Source organism: Equus przewalskii, chromosome 19, assembly GCF_037783145.1.
Source record: "Equus przewalskii isolate Varuska chromosome 19, EquPr2, whole genome shotgun sequence".
Classification (NCBI taxonomy): domain Eukaryota; kingdom Metazoa; phylum Chordata; class Mammalia; order Perissodactyla; family Equidae; genus Equus; species Equus przewalskii.
This window is the reverse complement of record NC_091849.1, coordinates 16,909,688-16,935,615: the sequence shown is the minus strand read 5'-3', so window position 1 is coordinate 16,935,615 and position 25,928 is coordinate 16,909,688. Positions and strand designations below refer to the sequence as shown.

The window sequence follows — 25,928 nt, the reverse complement described above, 5'->3', positions numbered from 1 at the left end:
ATGAAGCTAGAAAAAATAAAAAATTTTTAAAAAGCTGATCTCCCCACATCTAACCTCTCACTTCTCCCATGCTTCATATAGACAAAAGAGTTCACACCTCTGCACAGAGAATATTAAATGCCTATTCAGTAACATGTCTTTTATATGCGTTATTCTATTTAATCCCGGGAACAATCTGTATGATAAACATTATCATCTTCATTTTACAGATGGAGAAATGGAAGAAAACAGATTTGAGAAAATTGTTCAAGGTCAGACAGTAGGTGAATGGCAGCACCAGGCCTTAAGTCTGTCTGACTCCAAAACCCAGCTCTTTCTACTGAATCATGCTTGTTCTGCTTGATCCGCCCCCAGACCACCTTTTCAGGTCAATTCCTTACTGCTCGCACCCTCACTCCAGGCTCACTGTACTATCTTTAATATCTATCCAGGCCACATTTATCTACATCTCCAAGACTCAAGCCCTGCCATCAGTCTAAATGCTCCTGTCCCTCCTAAGCCAGGATCCTCCTCATTCTTCAAGGGCCAGTTCAAATTCAACTGCTCAGAAAAGGTTCCCTGATCCTCTTCACGTTTCTCTCTTGGTGCTGCTTTAGTATTCAAATTTTCTCTCAAAAGTTTTTAGTTTATTTTGCATTGTAATCGTGTTTCCATGTTTAGCTTGCCAATTAAACTTTCAGTTCCTTTTCCATGTTTGCATCACTACCCTTCCTTTGCCCCAAATTTAGGGTTTTGCATATGTAAAGCTCTTAGATATATGTCAAATTTTAACGTTTTTAATTAAAAAAATAGATGTGGGTTTTACTTATATTTCATGCTACCAATTTGCTCTTTAATTAATGTTCATAGAAGGATAGTAAAAATGCAACAACAGAATGCCTTGCCACTCAGTCAATCCACGGAAGCATAAAATCAGGATAGAAATGAGTCTAGACACTCTCGAATTAAGCAGACATTGTTCCAAAACAGTTGAAAATCTGTTCATAGGAACTGAGACAACCTTTTCTCTTATGGTATAAATCAGTGACCTCAGAGGAGATTGCCTAACCCAAGGGGTATATAAGACCATTCATTGGGATTTGGAAAGAAAAGACTTCTGACTCTATGTTTTGCCTCAATGATTTATTTATATCCTGTGCTTGTACTATAATGTGTAATTACAGTAGATTTATAGCATATTTTAAATTTTGTTAGGGCAAGTCATCCTCCTCATTATTCTTTTTTAAATGTCTTAAAATTTTTCATTGGGTCACAATTTTAAATTAAATTTAGAATAATCTGTCTGGTGTAGAGGGTAGTGAGGGGGAATACTGTCTCTGTTTAGAAATGTGTTTTAATGAGCTAGTTGAGATAGAAAGACGAGGCTCACTAGGCTTGGCTGGGGTGGGTCAGTTCTTAGACATTCTTAGATGATTAAATGGCTATGCATAAGAAATAAGGAGAATTATCAGTTCTGGTTAATGGTAAATAAACAACATAATATTAAAACTCTCAGAAAACATAGACATTTTGGATTATAAGCATCCTTTTACATGAATATCTGAGTTCCCTAAAAGTAAGGGAGACCCCTAGAAAGAGAGAAGAAAAAAAATTAGGAACTGAAAACCAAAGCTGTAAACAATTGGTCGGTTGGGGGGGGGGGGATGGGAAACAATCTATTTCTACCCAAAGACCTAAGGACTTGAGTTTGAATGCCCGTAAGTGCAAGAGACAAGGCATTTCCCCATCTGAGGAAGAGAGTTGGTTCTCAGACTCCTGCATAAAAGTGGGATATTTGAAAGTCTATATTGTCAAAAGAATAAATAAAAGGATCAACTAAAGACAAAAAGTCCATGCACTGGCATAAAGTGGTGTGAAACTCTCAATGCGTGTGTGTATTGGCAGGTGTGGGTGGGAGGGAAAGAAAGAGTTTCCCTCAAGAATTTGTAACCACGTACCCGCCAGGATTTGAATTTTTATTTCCTTCATGTGCTAGGAACTCAAATGCTAAGAAATTAACATAAATACGTTCCTGGAGTGCTGACACTAAAATCTCTCTGCTGGGACAAGCCCTCAACCCAGGCCACATGGACGTTCACAGATAAAGCCCTGCTAAAGATGAGCTCATAATCAAAAATTACAAACCACCAAAGTAAACACCAGGAAAGAGAGTCAGCAGATATAAGAGCAGCAGGATTGGATTCTCGAGAACTTAAGATATACAACTCTTGAACTTTTTTTTTTTGAAAGATTTTATTTTTCCTTTTTCTCCCAAAGTCCCCCAGTACATAGATGTGTATTTTTAGTTGTGGATCCTTTTAGTTGTGGCATGTGGGATGCTGCCTCAGCATGGTTTGATGAGCGGTGCCTTGTCCGTGCCCAGGATTCAAACTGGTGAAACCCTGGGCTGCCAAAGCAGAGCGTGTGAACTTAACCACTTGGCCACAGGACCAGCCCCTGAACTTTCACATAACTATGTTTTAAATAATTAAACAAATTAAAGGAGACTTGAAACATAAGAAAAAGACAATACTAAAAAGTATAGGCAGATTGAAAAAAGAACCAAGAACTTTAAGAAATGAAAATTAAACAAATTTAAATTAAAAACTCAATGAATGTGTTAACAGCAGAATAGATACTGAGGAATAAGATGATAAATATGGAAGAGTTAAAGAAATTATCTAAAACATTGCATAGAGAGATAAAGAGATGGAAAGTATGGAAGAGAGGTTAAGGGAGATGACGGATAGAAAGTCAAATATACATCTGAGTGCCAAAGGAAAAGAAGCACACAAGATTAGGGACGGGGCAAAGAGAGAAGATGTAATTGCTGAAAATTTTCCAGAACCAATGAAAGATATGAATCCTCAGGTTGAGGAAGTACAAGTCGTCCCTAGGTAGAAAAGTAAAAAAATAAACAGACATATTCTATGAAATTGCAGAACACCAGAGATAAATAAAATATCTTAAAAGCATTCAGAGAGAACAGATATTAGCTACAAACTAACGACCATTAGATTTGTGGCAGACTTCTCCAACATGCCAACGGAAGACAGAGGACAATTTGGAACTCTCGGAGTTTCAAAATTCTGAGAGAAAATGTCAACTTATACTTCAGTTTCCAGTGAGTAATTCAAGAATGAGAGCAGATAACATTCTACATAAAGACGAAAAATTTACTACCTTTAGACTCGCCCACTAAAAGACAATTTTAAAAAGCACTTCAGGAAGGAGAAAATTAAACCCAAAAGGAAGGAATAAGAGCCAAGAAAGAGTGGTGAGCAAAAAAATTGGTCAATATATGGTTACATATAAACAAGCACTAACAGAATAAAACTTGTGTGGGAGCATGAAAATGAAGTGGGACTAAAATACGGTCAACAGAGAGAGAAAGAGCGATCCAAAGGAAAGCATTCTATGCTGCTTGTATTGTTTTGGATCAGAGATACTGATCAATTTCAGACGATTCACATGAAAATTTAAAAGTAACCAAAAATGATTCGCAGCCAGACAAACCACCACAGAGAGCAAAGTCTTTGTCTAAAGTAAAAATTCATAAAACGACACAAGTATTGAGGGAAAATCAGCTTTTCAACCGACAGAGCTCCTGTTGCCGGGACCTGCTGATGAGGTCTCCCTCAGGGTCAGGCCCATCCAAGCTGAGTCCTCGGAGCTCACTGAGGAGCAGCAAGCATCCCAAGGCAAGCCGTGCCCAGAGTGGCCCTCCTCCTCCCGGCTCCCACTCAAGAATGAACACCTGTCACCAGCCAGGACCACTCTCCACCCCTCAGGAAGCACGGATCTCCATTTCTGGAGATGATACAGCCCGAATAGAATGAGCACTTACGGGAGAAGTTAAAGAAATAACTCACCCATTAGTTGTAGGACTGGTCTAGCAGAACTTTATAGCTCCTTTCAACCTGGAAAGTCTGATTTCTTTGGTCCCTAACTCATCCATGTATCAACCTTACAGGAAAAAAGAACATCCTGTGCAGAAAAACTAGTTTCCTTTATTTACAGCATCTAGCAGACTGCCCTGCAGACAGTTGGCATCTGTTCTATTTCTTGATCAATCAGCTTTGAAGAGATACTGCTGCTTAATCAACTTTAAAGGAAAAGATAAATTTCTCAATAATTTAAACCTGGCATGAGATATTCAGTGTCAATTAACTTTCCTGAAAAAAGGAATTATTGGAAGCTGCCTAGGCTACATTCCCTCTCTGCCTCCTGTTCAGCCTGCCTGCCTCCCTCATTTTTCCAGCCCTTTGCTCTGTCATTTAATATGGAGTAGTATTCTGATGTCATAATAACAATACATGACTTTTTGTTGAGGCAAGTCAGTAAACCCAGCTGACTTTTATAAGTATCAACAACCATCCCAGGGGGTGAGTCTTCCCAATCATTGCTTGTGAATGATTTTCAGTTCTCAGGTGTATTACCACTTCCCAGGACGTAATCGTTTTTTTGTTTTTTTTTTTTTTTGAGGAAGATTAGCCCTGAGCTAACATCTGCTGCTAATCCTCCTCTTTTTGCTGAGGAAGCCTGGCCCTGAGATAACATCTGTGCCCATCTTCCTCTGCTTTATCTGTGGGACGCCTACCATAGCATGGCTATTGCCAAGCAGTGCCATATCCGCACCCAGGATCCGAACTGTCGAACCCCGGGCCGCCGAGAAGCCGAACGTGCGAACTTAACTGCTGCACCACCGGGCCGGCCCGCCAGGACGTAATCATTTAAGAGCTCCAATTTTGCTCAGCACTCCTAACCTCATTTTGGAAAAAAAGAGGCCAATGATATTGCTAGCCTAACATGTCCTATCTAGTCATAGTCACTTTTCTAAAAAGTGAACTGTTCTCTCCAAATAAGTTAAGAGGGTTTTTAGAAATAATTTAAACAAATCAATGCAAGCAATTTTGAAAAATCTTACTTTGTAATTTATCTACTTTGGGAATATATCTTAATTGCTTAGGCCTTTCCTCTGGAAGTATCCCCAAGGCTTGAAAAACTGGGATGCTTAGCTATGCTAATGATTCTCTATAAGAACCAAGCAAGTGTTTAGGTCTCTGGGAAATAGTTTTGCATTTGCCACAGGCTGGAGATGCGTTGTTGGAATGGTCCTGTTGGATGGGTTAGACTCAGATTTTCTCCTTGGAACATAGGGAGGACACCAAAGGATGAGAAAAGCAAGATAAGAGATAATAAAGATAAGACACATGAGTATCCTCTTGGCCTCCAGGTTATCTTCCCTTTGAGAGATGGATATAGAACTTCAGACTAGATTTTGGTTCTATGCAAGGAATGTTTAACTGGATGTTATCACTCCAGCGGTAAGAAAGAAAGGGAAAGAAGGAGAAGACGTGGGAAAGAAAAGGGAGTCATTCCTAGAAGCAGGTGCATTGAGTATGTAAGAAAAATGTTGGGAATTTGTTAAAATGCGTGTTCCTAAATACAACCCTAGAGATTCTATAGGTGTCTGGGGTGGGGCCTGACAATCCATATTTTAAATGTTTCCCACCTGATGCTGATGCCAGATTTTTGGACCCCTGTGGAAAGGCAAAGTTTGTGCCTAAACAAATCAGCATCTAATTTTTTAGTTTTGGCTTTGAAAAAAAGCCTGAGGATGTTTAAAGTTACTCTGTTAGGATCTTTCCTCTATTCTCTACGGTCTCTCCCTCTTTCAAGCAGCTAAACTCTTTTTTGTTCATTGCCTCCAGGGAAGAACAAGCCAGAATGAAAAGGAAATGAACTTCTAGTGTCTTCCAAAAACCTAAGATCCTTAGGGGAATTAGATACACTGGGAAAGTGTTTAAGAACCGGAGGGTGAGGATGTTGAGGAGGGTGGGGCCATCCCCAGAAAAAGAAAAAAAAAGATTGAGAAAGACTGTCTAGGCAGAGAGTATTTAGAGGGGGGGGGACCAACTAGACACAGGTGCCTTGCATCCTCCAGAGGAACTATGTGCCCTTCCCAGGGAGAATGGCCCTGGGGAGATGGCAAAACCTAAGATAGTCTGTGGGATTCAATGGCAAAGAGCATCATACTTCACTCCCCAATGACAGAAGCCCGTAGTGCAATAAGATAAGCCATTCCTAGAGAAGGAATGGCTACCCTGCTTATCAAGACAGGCAGGGCCTTAAAGGGCTTCAGGAAGGGTTTGGAGCCTTAGCAAGGGGTAGAAGCTGCAGGAAGATGCCTGTGCCTGAGTGGAAAAGGGAAGGAATACAAACACCTGGACTGAAGGGTCCAGAAGGCCAGGAGTGAGAGGTGCCTTGGCAACAGTTTACATGGACAGATGACACCAAGAAACAGATGGCCCCCCACAGCACTATGTGAGTCTAGGAACAATTCTGGGAGAAGAGGGGGCAGTGAGACCTGACTTTATTGAGTTTATGTTTCTGCTACCTCTTAAAAAACGGGGTTTGAATCAGAAATTCTGTTGAGTTATAAGAAATATAAGAAATATAAATTTACATTTCTTGCATACCTGAGTTGTGGACACGATTCATGTCTGCTGTACCAGAGCTAATCAAATGAATATGGTGGCATCCCATGATAAACCATCTAACAGCTTGGAGTTGCGGGGGCGGGAGAGGAGGTGTGCTTGCAGCTGAGTTTCTTATAGTTCCAGTCAATAGCCAGAATATCTTAATTCCAAGTAAAGATCATGTCTAGAGTTGTAAGTTACTCCAGCATACATGCACTCTCTCTAATTCTAATTCAAGACATTTTGAAATAGGGCAGAGAAGGAAGGTTGCTAGATTTAGCAAGTAAGTTGTCCCATGCAATATCTGCAATATTGAGGACATAGTTATACTAAAAAACTATTCATTGCTGATCTGAAATTCAAATTTAATGTGGCAACCCTGTAAGAAGGGAACTTACTTACAGGTGTCTGGGGCCGAATAAGCCATTTCCCAATGTACCCTGATCTGGTTAGCAGAGTCCTTACTCTACCCCAGAAACCCTGCCAAGGCCCTCGCTGAGAAGCAGCTGGACACACTTGGGTGAGAAGACGCAGGAATGTCAGTGGGCTCAGCAGCTTCCGTAAACATCTCAGGCTCCCCGCCCTCCGCTTGCCCATTGGCAGAGGGAGTTCTAGAATGTCTGTTGGCTTCATGAGAGGAGTACTAGAGGTTTTGAAATCAGTCAGACCTGTGTTCAGAGCCCATCCTTGTCAACTACCAGGGGTATGACTTTGAGCAAATTACTTAACTCTTCTCTTTACTCCCTAAAAGACTTGTAAAGATGAAAAATAATGGAAGCACCCAGTGAGGCATGTGGCATACAGTGGGGGCTCCACAGTGCTATCATTTCATGCCCTTAGTTACTAAGAGTGTAGCTGACTTTAAATCATATGCCGTGGGCTCTTCCTTGTCTCTGGAAGGTCCTACTTCGATACTGCAATTCTTTGGGGACTCAATTTGTCCCCATGCAACCTTAGGTCCATGTATCTCTGTCTTGAGTATACATTTTACAGTACCTTCTTTTAACCTGGCCTTTCGTACTGAAGAATTTATTTACATCTAAGGAAAGGAATGGCGCCCTCAAATTGTACTCATAGTCCCTAGTCGAGCATCCTGATCACAATTCCAAGTGGGGACAATGTTGGTTTATGTGAAGTTTTTATTCTGTCTGTCTGACAAATTGTTTAAAATGGAGAGTGTAAACTTAAAGCCGTTCATGCAATACACACTTCCAAAAGAAATTTTATCTGCATGAGTATTACTCAAAATATTTAAAAATAAGGTAACAGTACAACCATTTCTACTTGTCCCTAAATGGCAGGACCTATGTCATCATCATGTTTCTTTCTGCAGAACGTTCTGCAGAACGACTCAGAATACACTAAATATTTGTTGAATAGTATTCCCAAGGGCTGGTTTGGAAACATACATCCTTCTCCCATTAGTTCACAGTTCCTATTTCGGTATCATCCCTCGGGGAAACCACTATCTTCATCTGATCACACAAAAGTGATTTCTTTTTTCTGTTTATCTCAGATACTACAATTAATACAGGGTCTGAGGTAAACTGTGTGTAAAAGGAAAGGAGGGATTAAAGGTATTTTTTGGGGGGGGATTAAAGGCATTTTAATAATAAAAGATTATTTTAGCAAATTTTATTTTAAAATGTTTTTGAAATACACAGGAAAATATCCATAACATAAAAGTTGTGGAGGGAAATAATGAAATGCAAAACTGTCTATGAATACGCATTCATCCATTCAGTAAACATTCATCCAATTTGTGCCTGGGGCCCTGGAGATATATTGTTGGGAAGCCATGAAGTGGCAATAAGGAGGGTCTTTTCTTTCGAATGTATTATTTATTAGTCCTTCATTATTTATGACATTAGTAAGTGACACTCTGCAGTTCTGTAGCACCATTGCTGAAGGTATCACTCAGCTGTCCGTCGTTTATTTCACAGCTTTGGAATTTGGGTCAACAAGGAGCCAATCTGGACTCAGAAGACTGACTTATGGAGAGCAACCACACCAAAGGTGAGTTTAGGTGGGCATGGACCTGGCAGAGTTTTTGACGGTTTTCAGAAGTGGCTAGCCCTCCTTTCTTCTCTCTTCTATCACTCCTTCAACATTTCCCCTTTCTTTTTTTTAACTGCTTGCATGGATAGGAAGTTTTCAGTGAAAGCTGGTGAAAAAATTCTAGACAAATGATCTGCCCTGTCTTGTTTAAATTTGATGTAGAACCGGCCACTGTCCTTTTCTTGTCCTTAGCTTGATATTAGGACAGAATGCTTCTAAGAATGATTGCAATTTTTTTCTCCACCTCAATTTTTAATACTTTTCAAAGGATCCTGGTCTAAAGTTAGCGATGGAGCAAATGAAGGGAAAAAGTCAGCTCCCTTGTGTTTGTAAACCCAAACCACACTGTGAGAGAAGGAATATGCTGGTATGGGAGGCAGCATAGCCGAAAAGGGTAGCCCCATAGCATGAGGAGTTAAGGGAGAGGCATATCCACAATGGCCAACAGTGAAAACAGAAAAATGCCTTTTCCTTCCCCATTGTCTACTCCTGGTGCCCTTTTGTAGATTTGTCTCCTCGTCACCCAGCAGCAGACCAACCACCTGTTTGCAGAGTAACTGCAGTCTGCTTGGGACTAGCCAGTATGAGAGACAAGGGCTCATCCTCAAGCGTTAGCAAGCCCGAAGCTAAAATCATTGATCTCAGCACTTCAGCTGGAAGGAATGGGTCTAAAGGCAGGTGCTTCTTGTAGGAAGTGCTTATGAGTCATTGCTGATTCACAGGGAGGGGGCAAGATTTTATGACCAAGCAAGTGAAGAAGGGCTGGTTTGACTGTTACTAATTTAAAGCATCTCGGCTATGGCTTGGATTTCATTGTGGCTGGTAGAAGCTGCCGGTGGCTTGGTCGGGCCTCTGTGGAGACCTATGGTCTGCATTGATGTTTTAGTTCTGTGCATGGTGTATGTGCTGGAACCTAAACTTCCGTGTGTCGAGGTAGTTTTCCCTAACTGGGGACTTAAATATAGGCTTTGCTCAGTGCTTGCCAGAGTTGCCTTTGTTTGTTTGGCAATACTGCCTATTAATATTGAATGTAGAATAGTATAACCTCATTCCTCTTTGCTTTGGAGAATATTTGAAGAGTTCTTTTGGTTTCTTTTGGTTTTGAAGAACCATATTTTTGGTAGCTCAAGATATTCCGTTGTCCTTATAATGGACCCAAACAAGGTGAGATATGTTAAGGACATAGGCCATGGGTTACAGGTAGTACTGGCTTCACACCGTCTTGTTAACTAACCATTATGTTTGGCTAACTGTTCTGTGAAATGAACTCTGCTACCTGTGCTAATAGAGAATAAGGATGTACTAAATCCAGAATTTCATTTCAGGTAATAGTCTAGCTTCCTTTGGAAAAAGAAGGTAATGAAAATAAAAGGAAAAAAATGTTTAACTTCATTTCTGCTCACTTTTTCTGTGGTCAAGGTGAAATGTACCGAATGTTAAACAAGAGGGAAAAAATCCACCTGTTCTATAAGCTTCTGGTTCATCAACTCTTAAATTGTTGGTTGTTGTAGATAAATGAGGAACAGGAATTCCTGAGCCTACTCTTTACAGAAACTTTGGTAACTCATTACCTTGATGCCTGGATCCGTCAGTGTTTGTGAGCAAACGTGTTTCTATTTGGCGTATGGAAGGGGAGGTGTACCTAAGTGTTTTAAAAACGATTTTCATTTCTTGTCTTTCACAACTTCTTAGGCCTTCCCTATGGTAGGAGTTGAAGAAGGCTAGGGGTGTTGTGGAGAGTACTTTGATGCCTAAAGGATATGTTATTATTAAAATTTTTTCCAGAAGTAATTTTTGCAGAAAACACTGTGTCTGAATACTGTCTTGACTTCACAGCACCTATTTAAAAGGTCAAGCTATTAGAAGTAGGTAATCTACTTAACTGTTTTTATGATTTGCCAATTACAAAGCTGCTATCATTCTTGTCCCTACAGTTTAGGAAAGTGAAGTCTGTAGATTTTACTCCCAAGTTGCCTGACTTCTATCTAGCATCTTAGATACGTGATGCTAACCCAGTACCAGGACTAGTCCCTCTTAAAGTTCATGCTTATTTTTTTACCTTAAAAATGGTTTTCTGAGTGCTTTGCAAAGAGAAAAGTCATAGCAATTCTAAGGAAGTAGTCTGACACTTCTTTTCAGAATTTCTCTCTGCTCATAGCTTCTTGGTTTGAGATGGTTTACATCTATTTTTTTGTTCTTGTTTCTCATGAGTTAATTCTAAAAGAAAATATGTACAAATAAAGAAGGATATTTGAGAATTAACAAAGCATTCTTTATCTAAGCTCGAGTATATTTCATAACGAATGTTTAATTTCAGACTCAACATTTCAGATGTGCTTTATAAATTCGGGAGGCACGGTTAATTTTTAAAACAGTGCTTCTTAAAAGTTACATGCATACGAGTCATCTGGCAATTTTTTTTTTTTTTTGAGGAAGATTAGCCCTGAGCTAACATCTGCTGCCAATCCTCCTCTTTTTGCTGAGGAAGGCTGGCCCTGAGCTAACATCCGTGCCCATCTTTCTCTACTTTATCTGTGGGACGCCTACCACAGCATGGCTTTTGCCAAGCGGTGCCATGTTCACACCCTGGATCCGAACTGGCGAACCCTGGGCCACCAAGAAGCGGAATTTGCGAACTTAGCCGCTGCGCCACCGCGCTGGCCCCCATCTGGCAACTTTTTTAGGATTAAGATTCTGATTGAGTAGGTCTGGGATGAGCAGAGACCCTTTATTCTAACAAGCACCAGTACTGGTGCTGCTAGTCCGTGAGTCGCAAGGTGCCAAAAGATACCATTTGAACTGGGTAGGTGGTGCCTTTCTGGTGGCGGGGGTGGGGTCACATGTACATTAGGGTTGTTAACATGTTAATTAGTAGAATGCTCTTGAAAAGAAAAAGTCTTAATAAGTTAAGGTCTGATCAATTCAAGCATTCTCTACTAATGCTTTTAAAAGATAAAAGGCTTGGTACTTAGTGTAAGCAAATTGAGTTTTATAAACTTGAAGTCTAACGTAGCTTGCAATCTTAATGATGAGTCCAGTTTTTTTAATGTAACTGATGAATTATATTTAATAAAACTAAACTAAGCCAATAGACTTATTGTGTGGGATAAATTCAATAGTAGGTGTTTAGAATTTAGAAGGTAGAATTTTTTGGGTGAATTATTAGTGTTAAATGCTAAGGGTTAATACAGCATAATACAGTAAACTTTAAGAGAATTCAGTAAAATGGTAAAGTATAAGGTACTATGTGGACAGAGGTTTTACTGTTTTGCACAGTGACATATACTAAATGCTCAGATTAGAAACCAACACATAGTAGCTTCTCAATAAATGTTTTTTAATGTTTAGACTATATTTATAAATTGCCTATAAATACTTCATCCTCCTTTAGCCTTGATCTCAATTGCTTGTTTATCCTAGTTTACGTGTGGCCTATGGGCCAAAATGTGTAATCCTAGTTGATTCGCTGTCTTAAATGTTAGGATGGGACTGGTCTTCCTGAATTTGGTTATTATTTCATCCAATAAAACTGAATTTCCATTTAAAATTGGTGATTTTAAAATATGCCTTAAACTGTAATGGAAGGTACATAAACACATAGATGCCAAAGGCTAGAATTCATTGACACAGGTAGTCAGGAAGAGGAAAAATCTTATACGGCATGTTGGAATTAAGTGATATACGTATTAATCAAAATCTGATTCCATTAGTTAATTCACTTAGTCTTAAGTATTACTTTATTCCCCAAAGACAGAAAACATAGCAAGTTAATGAGAGTATAATGATGTACATCCTTAACTGTCTTCCCAAAACCATGGCCCCTCTTCCCCTAAAATGCAAACAGACAAAAAACTCCTTAACTTTCTAGAAACTCAACCCCACTTTGCATTTCTCCAGTTGAGACTGAAGCATACAATAGAAGCAGCGGAGCGCACAGACTTAACCACTCGGCACGGGGAGTGCATTTTTTTTAAACCACTAGTTTTGTCTTATTTTCCTCTTGAATGAAATGCCTGGTAATAATTGTCATATGAAAATATGTGTGGAAGCTCACGGGGATCTATCTAAAACTACTGTCAAAATAATAATTTGCTTCAATAGACATAGCAAACACCTCATTTTATGTTGGTAGGGTAAAATGAAAATACATAATTTTCTAACTTATAATTGTCATCTCTAAATACTCGTTTGGCTAGAATTGTCTTACCTTTTGAAGAATATATAAAACCTGTTTTTCAATCCAGGTTGGGCTTAGACTAAATTGTATTTCATTTGTAATTAGTGCATATTTCTTATCTCCTAGAGAAGGTCAGCAGCCTCTCTATTTGCTAATTTATAATTGGCAGACAGTTACCATGTTATATAGGGAAAAATAAAGAAGTTTCTTGGGGAACAGGGACTCTAGTAACAATAGGCTTTTCATAAATTGCAATCTCTCCCAGTACATCATCTGTTTTGGCTGAAAAAACGAGGCTCAGATTTAAGAAAAGTTAAATTGGGCTAATCTTTGTTTTCAACTTGGTTATTGGGAAGGAATTCCTGTCCTGTGTTTTGTGTCAGGTTCTGCCACTTGGTCTGAATATAAATAGCTGTTAGTTTTTTCTCCGTATCCTTTGCAGTATTCTTTTGTTTCTATGACACATGTTGAATTCTATTGATTTTGCTAACATGGCTTCTCTCTGGGATTCGGAGGCCTGATGTACAATATCCCTTCCACCCAAATGCCCCTGCTGATGTACACTTTACTCCTATCCTACAACATATCCTCATACCCCATATGCCATAATGGGAGTCCCTGCATTCGCAGGTGACCCTAAGCCAACTATTTGAATCTGCTCTTGCCAGTGGCTACCACATCATAGAGTTGGCAAATGTCCATTCTCACTATGCAACAAGATAGAACCAGCATCTAAACATTTTAGTCGGTGTGGAGCCCATCAGAGAGAGAGGCTTTGAAGGTATGGTGTTCTCCAGTGAACTGGAAAAAATATCTTTTCAAAGAAAAAATATTTTAAGTGGTAGGTAGGTTCCTAAATTGGCTTTAAGAACGGCAGAGTGATGGGAAAGGCAAGAGTGTAGGCTCTGGAGTAAGGAAGAAGAGAAATCATTTCAACTATTGACTTCCATTATTTTAAAAATAATTTTTTAAATTATTTTTTTATCCTTTCAGTAGTGCCCCAGTTTCCTCAACTGTAAAATGAGGATAATAAGTCCTCTCAGGATTGTTAGAATTACATGAAAATCTCTAAATAACATTATTATAGATCCCTATGTTCATGATGCTCATGAATGCTTACTATGAATAAATAAATGAATTTGAGAAATATTAATTTGTTATGCAGTATAGAAAACAAAGACATGCAAGCTAGGAAAGATTATATAAAGCAGTTTAGCTGTATTCACCATTATTTATTAGAATAAAATGGAAACAATTGACATTGGTAGTAATTGGATACTGGGCAAAGAAGCATATATATATGTGTATGGACAGATGACTGCTATGTGTCAACACTGTTCTATGTGTTCAGGATATAGCAGTGAGAACAAATCCTTATCTTCTACGAGTTTAAAACCTAGTAGGAGAGAAATGAGTTTCTATTAAAATACACTCAATGAAACAACCCAAAACATAAGATGACTTCCCACAGCCATTTCAATTTTGTCTAGGCCTAAAGACCGAAGGGAATAGAAGTTAATAATAAAAAGGAAAGGATGAATAAAGAACATAGCTAGTTCATAATACAAAATTTACAAGTGAGAGCTTCCAATTTTGTGAACTACAGAATCTCATAGGGTTTTTAGGGATCAAATTTCATCATCTAGAGAAATTGCTTAGTTATAAGTACTAAATAATAATAATTTCCCTCCTCAAAAACCTGTTAGCTCTTAATATGGCTGGAAGGATTTCAAGAATCCCGATTATTGTTCTATGCCATTTGATATTCTTTCCAACTCATATGTAGTATCTCTTAGAGAAATGTTCAATAATTATTTGTATGTTTGAATGCAGGCAGATTCTTTAAGTTTTATAATCAGCATAACTTATTATAACCCATTCTACTCCTAGTAATTCCCAATTAAGAATGAGTTCTGTACCAAAAATGTGTGAGGAACTCTAGGTTTGGTGACATGTAACTCCAAACTGAATTTCAGCATAGAAACAATGTGATTTTAGAATCTCAACCTGCACAAGTTACTCCATCCCATAGTGAGGCTGATACTACTTCAGGGTAAAATTAGGAAATTTTGAATGCAGATTTCTTCTTGTCTCTTATTCCTTGTCTGCTATCAAGCTTGGTAAAGTTTCCAAGAACTCAATCGCATGAATGTGGGACTAACGTATTATTGTTCCCTCAAATATTGTTTTACCTCAAAGAAATAACTGTAAAATGGGGTAAACGATTGAGATGAAGTCTAAGGGGGGATGTGGATTTTTCCCTATCTCCTCAAATCCTCCCAATTTTCTATTCTAAAGTTTTGTCTTAGTTTGGCCCAGCTCTTTTGCATGTCTCTTCCTTCAAAGCTTGGATATGAAGGTGTCCCCACACAATAAATAGGCTCTAAGAAAGGGATGATTCTTGAGTCCCAGCCAGTCCAGTCTCCTGTGCTGGAAATTCTCAGTCTGGTGGGGTGGAAAGGGAAAATGGGATGTGGCTACAGTTCGGTCTCCTATATATGTAGCCCACTTAAAGATTTAGGTACAGATCTTCCCTGTGAGTTAGCTTATTGAAAATTACTTTACCCTGCGTGTCAAATACCTAGGTAAGAATTGCAAAAGACAAGCAATTGTAGTTAAGAAGGATGAGGTGCTTAAGAAGGAAGAGCGTGCATACTTGGCGAGTCCAGTGGGGAGTAAGCGGTGGAGGGCAGCATGAAGCTAGGACGGGGAAGCACAAGAGGAAGTAGATTAATTCTGTCTATCATATTTTGCAACTTTTTATAGCCTTGGTGGTTATGGTCAGAGGTGCCACTGAAAGCCACCATTTGCTCTATAAACCTAGGTCTGATACAGCGTGGTTCCTTAGGTGCCAAAAGGCACTACAAATTCCAAGGTACCGTAAGATTGGTTTCACTATTTGATTTGTACGATTTACACAGTAATTAGAATTGTGCAGTTTGGTGGTGGAGATGGTATAAAAGTCTTGGAGTTAATTATTTGTATCTGATAGCTGGATGATATTAGATGCTTTCTATGTAAGCAGTTATTATGAGCTCTATATACATCAAGGCTTTCATCAGAACCACTATCCTGCTGAGGTTAATATTCATTCTATTTGCAGATGAGAAAACTGAAGCTTAGAAAGAGGATCAGTAACTTCCCCAAGGCTACACAGCTAGTAAGTGATAGATCTGAAATTAAGTCTATTTGACTCCAAGGCTATTTATAAGCTTTAAAATCAAGTGTCTCAAATGAAACATTAAGCCCGTCTTTTTTCAGAGTAGATTTTTCTCCCTAATCATTTGGTTACTTGTCTCAACTCTTAAAGAAATGTTGGGTTATAGTCCTGGCTTTGACTGCCCAGCTCTGTGTCCTGGAACGTGCCACCTGAATTCTCTGGACCCGTCTTGTCCGTTGAATGAGAGGGCTAGACCACACGATCACCAAGACCTTTCTAACGGTCAACTCCTACAATCTCTACACGTATTTTGTGGATTCAGTCTTTGAGCCTAACTCACTTATTCACTTTCCTAAATATAATGCCTTCTATTTGGAGCAAATATATACATACTTTTGTTACTGATAATGTACCGCTTACCTCTAATGTGAGCTGACTGTGTAGGTAGTAATTGCGACCATTTATTGCATTTCTTGTATACCAGGAAACATACTAAGTGCTCTACATAGAGGATCACAACAGCCCTACAAGGTGGATTTTCAAGTTCCTATTTTATAGAGGAGGAAGCCAAGGCTCAGGTTTTGACTTATCTAAGGTCAAGCTAGAGAGTGGCGGAGCCAGACTTCCAGCCCTTGTATATTTGACAATAAAGCTCTTATATGTTTAATGGAACATTAATGAAATTGCAGATATTTTCTAATTCTGCTTTAGGCTTAAAGGTCATGGACGTTGTTTTTTCAACCAGTTTTTTTTTCTTTTTATAAGATATTATCTCCTATCTTTGATTTTATTATCTGCTTTCTTTCTGTCCGCTTTACCAACCGACGGGAAGAAGCAGAACGGGGGGGTTAACGTTTTTACGTTAAATGCCTCTTTCAAAGACTAAGTTTACAACCAAGAACAGTAAAAGAAATAACCGCTCCGTCTTTGTGCCTCTGCGGCAATCCGCGATCTCCTTCCGCGTCCTCCTGAGAATTCGCGTTCTTCCGCTGAACTACGTTTCCCAGCGGGCCGCGCGGCTGAGAGCGCGGGCTCGACATGCCCTTCCTTCCTCTTCGCCTATCACCGGGTCGCAGCGTGATGATGCAAACTCGTCGGGCGCTGACGAGTGACGGCATTCTGGCTCGCGACCGCGGCGGCGGCCTTAGCAGCGGCAAAAGGCGCAACAGCAGCGGCGACTGCAGGGACGACGACGACGGCGGGGCGGGCGCTGTGCGCAAAGGGGAGGGGTAGGCGGGCGGCGCCGGCGGCTTCAACTGCGGCAGCTACGGCTAGGGCGACGGAAGAATCCCCATCAGCCGGCGGTCGAGTTAGGCCTAAGCGCCTGGAGCCGCTTCGCTGTCCTCTGCGGGGGATCTCCATAGAGACCGTGACATACACAGAGGCGGGGGTCCGCGGGAGGCTGCCGGACCGGAGCCAGCTCCTCGGCCTCTGTCGCCGCCACCCCCTTCCCTGTTGCCAGCGCGCATTCTCTCGCCTCTCCGGCTCGCAGCCTCGCGGTTCCTGGTGTGCCTGTGCTCCGCTGTGTGGGCAGTGCGGGCGGACTTTTGGGCTGGGGCCGGGCGGGGGTGCTCTAAGGCCGCCGCCTCTGCCTCTCCCGCCCCCTTACCCGCCCCGGACGGGGAAGCAGCGGAGGCTCCGCCATGGCCTCGGGAGCCGGAGGAATAGGAGGGGGCGGTGGCGGCAAGATCCGGACGCGGCGTTGCCACCAGGGGCCAATTAAGCCTTACCAGCAGGGGCGACAACAGCACCAGGTACGGGACCCCGACGCGGTGGTGGCCTAGGGGATCGGGAACTCGGTGGGAGTGAACAGGCAGTGAGGGGCCCTGGCGCCCCACGTGGAGCGGACGGGAGGGCCTGAGGAAAGGCCCGAGCGAGGCGGCGGGAGCTCAGGCGGCTGGGGTGGCGACGGGAAGTGGGCTGACACAGGCCCATCTTTGCGGCGCACACGTGTGGTTCGGGCCGCCTCTCCCCAACCCTCGGGGCCAGGGGCTTCCCCCGGACAGGCACAGGGCGGGAACAGCAATTCTAGGCCCACGATGCCCGCGTTTCTTTCGGTTTTGGCGGGGGTTGGGGGTTGAGGGTATTACTCACGTCCTCTCGAGGGAGAAAGGGAAAGATGTGGCTGGAGGCCTCTGCGCTTGCTGTTTTCTAGTCTCCCGCGTTTCAGTGTGTGTGGGGAGGGGGCTGCCCAGAGGAATCTGCCTCCGGGGGTTGGCGGGGGCGCTGTTACACAGAAAGTGGAATAACTTGCAACCTATTAATTAATTCTCCGTCTCCCCTGTCCTTGTCCCTCCCCGATGTGAGAGCATTGGCTTAGATTTTTTTTTTTCTCTTAACCGGGTTATACTTACTGTGGCACTCGGGCATTTTGAAAGTCCCTCTCCACCCTTACGTCTTTTCTCTGCTGCGAGTCTTCCCTCTCCCCCGTTTCCCGTTTGTCCCCCCCCCCCTCTTTTATTTTGGAGGCTGGAATTGGCCATTCTGTACAGTTGACCGGGAGATCCAGTTCTGATCTCATGCACAAAATATTTTAATATTATGGGGCGTATTCTAGAAGTTTAGGTACTTTTGACACTCCGGGAATGTTGGTGGTCTTACAGTTTAACCACCTTGTGCGCTCATGGGTGTTTGAAATTATGAAAAGGAGTTTATCCTAATTGTAAGTGAGATAATTGAGTCTGAGAAAATTTCAATTTTTAAATGTTAGTTGTTGGTTATGGAGATTGAGTTGGAAAATGTTAACTTATTTTAATAAAAGTCACTTATAAAACTTCTCAGTGATACTAAGGTGGGAAGTAAGTGTGTGTCTTAAACATGTTAAAAAACCAGAATTACTGTACAGCAAAAGGGTCTGATAACTTGTTGCATCCTGTTAAAGGTAGACTTCCTAGGTTGCTTTATTCTGGGTGATAATGAATATTGGACACTTTAACGTGTTTGGTGGTGGTGTTAAATTGTATCGTTAAAAAACGGAATTTTAAAAGTAAAGATTTGAGGGAAATTTTTTGGTAGTAAAAATTATGGCTTATAATATTAAGTAGTTCTCTACTAATGGTTAGAAGTCTTGGCATTAACTGTTACTTCTCACCAGTTTTCCCCCAGATGTATATATACAGAAAGTACTTGGTTTTCAGATTTCTTTGTGAGAAACGGGTATGTACTTGCAGGCAGATTTAAGATTAGAGTTCAGGTCACAAGCCTGGCCATTTAACCTAATCCTTTTGTAGAATGGAAGTTAGACACACATGCTTTCTGTTTCTCTTTGAATGCTTTCTTAGGTCTCCTTAAAAGAGAGTTACTACATAAAAAATGAAATTTTTTCTGTTTTAAATACAGATCATTGGATGGTTTGGACAGAGTTTAGAAAGGAGCTAATATATTCCAGGTGGCAGAGGTTATAATCACAGCTTATTTTTAAATGTACTTAGATAAAAATCTAATTTGGGGGAGATGATGTCTTAACAACATAACACCTATGACCCAAATTGTCTTAGAGCTGATATGATTTCAGTGTAGTTTTGTTTTAGAGCTTGATAATTTTATCATTTCCCCCTACAGAAATTCCTTTCATCTTTTTGCCCCAGCCATTTAATTGAAAAAGAAAATACATTTTTAACTTCTGAATTGAGACTACACATGTTTGGGGTTTCTTGATCAACACTGTAGGTGTTACTTAACATTGGCAGAAACTACCAAAGAAAAGTACGTGTCCAGGAATATACAAAAGAATACTCCTTATCAGTTTTTTTTTTCATCTTAAAATAAGGACTTTCCTTAGTCTTTAGTGGAACTTTTGTGGACGTGTAGACTACCTGCGTGCTGTACTGTCCAAGGCTGTCACCTCTGTGTTTTACAGGAGATGCTGAGTCATCATGAATATCAAGGAGCTTCATGACATGGCATGTTTTATTCTAATGTTATTTGATTAAATGTCAAAGAGTTTCTGGGCAAAAGTGAAGTTTTTGGATGTGTAGTAGAGAGTTGGAATAAGAAGGAGAGGTCTGACACTGTTAGTTAATGGATGTTTGCCATTGCCTGCTAGGCCAACTGGCTTGTGCAATCGTGCAGTACCTGCGACTTTTGCATGTGTTCAGCTGACTTGTAGTTTCCTGTTTTGACGACTTCTGGTTTAGCTCTGCTGAGATATATCTAGTTGACGTTTTTTTCTTTTTAACTTCTGATCTTTAAAATGGCATCTTGCTTGAAGTTGTGGAGACAAATCCATTGTCTAACTCAACGAACTGAAGGGTAGTAACTTAAGAATTGTAGAAGCAGCAGTGAAGAACAGCCCTGAGTGATGTGAGTTGATCGTTTTCACTTGCCTTCTCCCCTGCCTCCTAACTCTTAGCCCAGATGCATTTAGGAAATGGTGTCATTTTTCGAGTTGTGAGTGAACAGGTCACTAAAGAGGATGTGGTTAGTTCTTGTCACCTGTTCAGTCTCCTCTCCCATTTCCTTTCTGTGCAGATTGTCAGGCCCAAAAAGTCAGCTCTGGAGAGGTCACGCTGCTTTTCTTGATAGCCACCACACAAAACTTGAGCCCCTGGGCAAACCAGAACCTTGCCTCTGGAAGAATCTACTGCCACCTCCTGGTGAGAGGGAACTATTTATTTTTTGCCCTTTTTTGGGGGTTGTGTTTCAGAGGTTTTGTTTTCTAGTTTTGGAACCAAGGGAATCCACTCCTTTTCCCTTCCTGGAAGTAGTTACAAATCAGTTCCTGCATTTAGCTATTTAAGAAAAGGAGGAGAGGGGACCCTTTATCTATTGAAGTAGCTTAGATCAGGAGTCAACAAACTTTTTCTGTGAAGCGCCAGATAGTAAATATTTTAGGCCTTGTTGCCACAAATTCTTTGTTTTTACAGTCCTTTAAAAAATGTAAAAATTATTCTTAGCCTGAGGCCTGTATAAAAACAGGCCGAGGGCTGAAATGGGCCCACAGACTATGGTTTGCCCAACCCTGGTTTATATGATAGTGTAGTGGTTTTTTTGTTTTGATAGCTTCTATATGATACTTTGTCTTAAGTATGTCCTGGTTGGTATCTCATGGCTAAAGAGTGTTCCCAGTTTTGAAAAAGAGGGATATTTAGAGGTTGAATACTTAATTCGTTCCAGAAAGTCAGTAAGTAGTTTTGACTTATTTTTATTTGCTTTGTCCTAGATGTTCAATACTATCAGTGAAAATAGAAATGGAAATAGTTGATGGGGAAAAAAACATGCTCTAATGGAGTCAGAGTATGTGGATTTAATCCCTGTTCTGCCACTATTTGGACAAGTTATTTAAGTTCTTTCTGTTTAGTTTACTCATTTGTAAAGTGGAAATTGTTGTGAGGGTTAAATGAGATAATATAAGTAAAGCTGTTAGAACAGGGCCTGGCGTATATAGTAAGGACTCATTTGAAATTATTGTGATTAAATAGAACCTTTTGATTTAAATGTTTTAAGGGGCTGGCCCAGTGCCTTAGTGGTTAAGTTCCTGCACTCCACTTTGGTGGCCCGGGACTCACGGATTTGGATCCCAGGCACAGACCTACCCGCTGCTCATCAAGTCATGCTGTGGCAGCGTCCCACATACAAATTAGAGGAAGATTGGCACAGGTGTTAGCTCCCTAGCAATGTTTCTCGAGCAAAAAGAGGAAGACTGGCAACATGTGTTAGCTCAGGGCCAATCTTCCACACCCAAAAAAAAAAAAAAAAAAAGTTTTAATTGTCTGAATTTTGCTCCCTCCTAGTTTCCTTTATGTATATTATGTTCAGTCTTTTCTAGGCTCGTGTTGGATTTAAGGACTTGTTTCCTGAGTGATGAAGCCAAACTTTAAACTGTTACTACCCTCTTAAATACTTATTTATTTTTAACATGTTTTCCTCATAGAAATGCCAGTCATTTAAGTGTAGAGGAAAATAAATCCAAGTATTAAAATGTTTAATGCAGAGTAGGTTTTTTGTTTATGATGAGAGGCCACTGTGTCTGATACTTTGTCAATTTACTTACTAATTTTTGTAATAAGATAAATGACAAAAAAGCCCGGGTGTTGTTTCCATTTCCTGGAAAATTCCCTAATGAGGCAGTTACCTGTTAGTTTGAAGTAAAATGAAGACTTTGGTCTCATGTCACTAATTAAAACCATTTTCATTAGGCACAGAATATTATTGGAAAGATGTAATGACCTTGTATTTTCAAAAATGTTCTCTTTGTAGCTACTTAGCTTATGTCATGGTTGTAATATATTTTTGAAAGATTCTTCTGTGTTGGGAAGTCCAGTTTAAAGTTTTGCCACCAGGTATAATATACTGTGTTTGCTGTCAAACAGAATGGTAGAATACCTTTTCTGTCTATAGATATTTCAGTTTGCTTGTCGGTTTGCTTGATTTCGCTTATCTTTTTCATAGTGTGACTCAAGAAATAAACTCTTACATCCAGTTTCAAACACATTATGTAAGAAAAGTGACGTTATCTTGTAGGTAACTTTTAGTGGATTAAATTGCTTTGGGCGTTTATTGGGTCTCCTATTGCTAGTCTGAAAGGTTTTGTAGGGACTTCTTTTTTTGTCCTTATTGTTTGATTACTGTTAATTATCTATTAATACCATCTCTATAATATGGATAACTAAAAATAAGAGACGAAGCTAGGTCATGTTTCTCCTTACTGCATTAGTGGCAGAGGGTTTTGAAGGAGGTTAAAATTTGGCCAGTTGTACTTTTTAATTTTTTAACTAGAAAAATTTTTATTTTCCTGTGTTTTGACTTGATCTCTTGAAGTTGAGAAGAGAAATGAAAAGTATGGATTTTAAATGGCTAAAAGGATTTGGACTAGGTGGGTAGGGAGAGCTTGACTGCTCAACAACTATCTGTAGGTTGTAAAATATGACAAATAATAGATTTGGAGCTTAAATTCAGATTTTTGAAACTTAAATTCAGATTTTTGAAACTAGATTCAATATAACTGCATTAGAATTTGAATACTTCCTTACTTTTTTCCCTCATGGAAATAACTGAGTGTGAGTTATAATAGGGATGCATTGTTAAAATAAGTAATGTTAGAATGGATATGTTAAAAAACAACTGAAAGATTAGATTGGCATCTAGGTTTTTAGTATTTAAGATGTTTTTATAATTAGATATTCCCTTTTCTTTTGGAGGAAGATTAGCCCTGAGCTAACCACTGCCAATCCTCCTCTTTTTGCTGAGGAAGACCGGCCCTGATCTAACATCCATGCCCATCTTCCTCTAGTTTATACGTGGCACGCCTACCACAGCATGGCTTTTTGCCAAGCAGTGCCATGTCCGCACCCAGGATCCGAACTGGAGAACCCCGGGCCACCAAGAAGCGGAACTGCGAACTTAACCGCTGCGCCACCAAGCCGGCCCCCATATAATTAGATATTCTTTATGTCACATGAAGTCTTGGATTCTTAACCTTTGTCTTTCTTCATTTGGGCTTGGAGGGAACAAGAGGGAAAACCGATTAGGGAATCTATAAGAAATAAGACTTTCAAAAAGTTTGGAAAGGAGAGCCTGGAGACACAGGAGTTGAGTGAGTAAGGAGAGTGTGCACAGAACCCTGGAAGAAAACTAAGGGTCAGTGACAGGCCTCAACAAAATAAAGGCACCCAAAAGAGCAGATAGGAGTCAAAGCAGCACTGTATTCTGGGAGAATAGGGCTCCAGAACCGTAAAACTGAAGACAGATAATATTTGGTATTTATAGTTAGAGATCCAGTGAAGTTATTTGAGAAAGGAGATTATATAATCTGAATACTAGTATTTAGTAGAAGATAATGTGAAGAAAAGAGAGTTGAACAGAACTGAAGTCGAGAAAACTAGTAGGAGTAGAGAGCTTTATCTAAGAAGGAAGGCTATGTAGTAATGATAAGGAGGTGACCATATAGGAGAGATGTCCCTGGTTATTCTGAGATTACAAATTGCTGAAAAGATATATAGGAAAAGAATGTCTTTTTCATTACAAATGAGTTCTGAGTTAGGGTTGTAGAAGGGTCTTGCCCCGCCTCAGCCTTCAGCCTTGAACTCAGGTTAAATGTAAGTTGAAAAACTAATATATTCACAGTGCCTTACATATTGAATGTGCTTAATTCATGTGTAATATTGAGTTGAATTTACTTCTGGCCCCCAAAGTGAGTATTTATTCTGAATCTCAGTGGCATTTTTGACGTTTTTTGCCATGGTTTACCAAGTGAAGAACCCTTAGTTGTTGAAGAGAAAAAACCAATCAGTTCAAGTTGAAAGATTACTCCTTTAATCCTTGAATTTAGCATCATTACTTATGATCATCTAATGTATGATTATCTAGTGTAGGCTTTGCTTTAGGGTTACGGGGAATATTTTTAAGATTTTAATGCCTCATTTGTTCTGTTGCTTTTTTCTAAGCCCTTCATTAATTGTGCTTTCTTTGGCTACCTTTCTGCTTCTCTCCATTTAGTTGGCTTTGTGTTATTTACCATCGCAGAGGGTGGTTCAGTTTTCCCATGCTCTTGGATAGGTTCACAAGTTGTTTTTTGGAGGAAGGGCTATTAGTGTGGGAACAAAAATAATATAGGCTTAAGGTGAAGCTGTTAGACCAAGCAAATGTATGATTTATTTTTGAATTCAAGAATTACTGATGTCTGTTTTAGAAACTTGTCATAGAATATTCGTGTGTGGGAATAAGAAGTTGGTTGAGCAGTGCAGTTATAGATAATTAAAACTGTGCACCAGCTAATCTGGGCACTTTACAGACCTGGTGCCTGTCCTCCCAGAGCTGATGCTCTAGTGGAGGCAACAGACGGACTATAACTACCCTCCTGTTTGACACATTGTCGTGGTATAGGAAATACAGGACACTGTTGATGCATATAAAGGAGTGACTTTCCCAGACTTGAAGGATCAGAGAAGATTTTCAGTAGGCAAACTTAGATCAAGTTAGAATGGTGGCAGTTAGGCTTGCCGCTGCAGCCTCTGAGGGCGGGGAGGAAGCTAATGCGGTAAAGTCCAGTCTGAGTAGCCACTCCTTAGTAGACCTTTACTCAGTGTGCCTCCGCTTCTCCCTCAAGTCTTGTCTTGTTTTGTTTTGTTTAAGTGTCAGAAAGCATTCTTTCTTCAGGTCCGTACAGGAAGCCAGTTTGCCCCATTTCCGTAAAGCCCTGAAGCATGCTCTCAGGAACTCTTGAAGAGGTAGACCTTTGGGAAGAGAGTCAGAGGAACCTTGATTCCGTAAGGAAACTGTCTGCTTTTCTAACTCCCTTCGCTCTTTCTCAGTTTTCCATTAGTGCCTGAAGTCTATCTTTGGTACTTCAGAACTTAAAAAAAATAGCCTGGCAGGGAGTTAATTCTCCAAATCTATTTGATAAACAAAGTCCCTTACCTCTTTATAGTCTGCCCAGTTCTGAGTATAGTCAGGAGATTTCTTTTGCCCTAGCAGTTTTTAAAATTCTAATATCTGGTAGTTGGTTGTTTACTATAAATAAGCGTGTTAAGTCTTTAACACTGGAAATAAAATAGGTTCAAAGGTAGGCTTTTATGTTTACCTCTGGTTTGATTTTCAGAGTTGATGTTATACAGTAGATACTTATAAAAATTGGTATAATGGTATGATATATTTGATAGATAATGAGATAATCGTGGAAATAGGGTGGTCTTTTAGATAAAATTTTGTATTGTTGTTAGCGCCATCCTCTCATCTTCTGGTGCTCTATCAGACAACGCTCCACTGCTATTCATAGGGTTTTCGTGGTCAGTTTTTTCAGAAGTGGGTGGCCAGGTCCCTTCTAATCTCTTTAACCTGGAAGCTCTACTGAAACCTGTCCACCATGGGTGACCCTGCTGGTATTTAAAATTCCAACACGTAGCTGCTGCACTATGACAGCTGACAGACCCAGTGGTGTGGTTTTCTGACCAGGAAACAAACCTGGGCCGTGCGGGTGAGAGCGCCGAATCAACCACTAGACCACCAGCGCTGGCAGGGTTATATTTACCATGGCCTTAATTGGGAAACTGGTCACTGAGTTTTTAGATGATTTTAGTGCAGTGTTTCTCAAACTTTAATTTGCATAAGAATTGCCTCAAGAGCTTGTTAAAAC

General features: G+C 40.2%; 2 protein-coding genes across 9 annotated transcripts in view; one reads left to right on the top strand and one right to left on the bottom strand.

Annotated features, from left to right (window-relative positions):
• Positions 1-4,302: 4,302 nt before the first annotated feature.
• The window catches only part of NUP153 (nucleoporin 153), an 83,171-nt gene continuing 61,545 nt past the window's right edge, over positions 4,303-25,928 (top strand). The window contains exons 1-4 of one of the 8 annotated variants that reach the window (XM_070584121.1): positions 4,319-4,364; positions 8,405-8,477; positions 15,800-15,856; positions 20,327-20,451. Coding sequence is in view for 4 of the 8 variants with exons in the window: in XM_008533805.2 (XP_008532027.2) it covers positions 17,500-17,610 (111 nt within the window). In the remaining 4 variants the exon portion in view is untranslated. Of the gene's footprint in view, positions 4,365-6,963; positions 7,165-8,404; positions 8,478-15,799; positions 15,857-16,933; positions 17,611-19,964; positions 20,159-20,326; positions 20,452-25,928 lie in introns of those variants that run through there. The other 7 variants (XM_070584118.1, XM_070584119.1, XM_070584120.1 and 4 more) reach the window with 7 other exon arrangements.
• LOC103559963 (uncharacterized) lies at positions 13,900-18,410 on the bottom strand. Its single transcript, XM_070584127.1, has 3 exons — positions 18,211-18,410; positions 17,951-18,082; positions 13,900-17,378 (listed from the first exon to the last, which is right to left on the bottom strand). Exons 1-3 carry the CDS (start codon positions 18,375-18,377, stop codon positions 16,919-16,921), a joined length of 759 nt encoding a protein of 252 aa, XP_070440228.1. The 5' UTR covers positions 18,378-18,410; the 3' UTR covers positions 13,900-16,918.

Bases quoted from the DNA above. Each gene is read 5' to 3' on its own strand.
- LOC103559963 (XM_070584127.1), bottom strand. From the start codon at position 18,377: ATGAGATCAGAACTGGATCTCCCGGTCAACTGTACAGAATGGCCAATT. The intron at 18,083-18,210 runs GTAAGTATAACC...TCTGTGTAACAG, and splicing joins CAAAATGCCCGAGTGCCACA to CGCCCCCGCCAACCCCCGGA. The intron at 17,379-17,950 runs GTGAGTAATACC...CTGCCCACACAG, and splicing joins CCTTTCTCCCTCGAGAGGAC to CGGAGCACAGGCACACCAGG.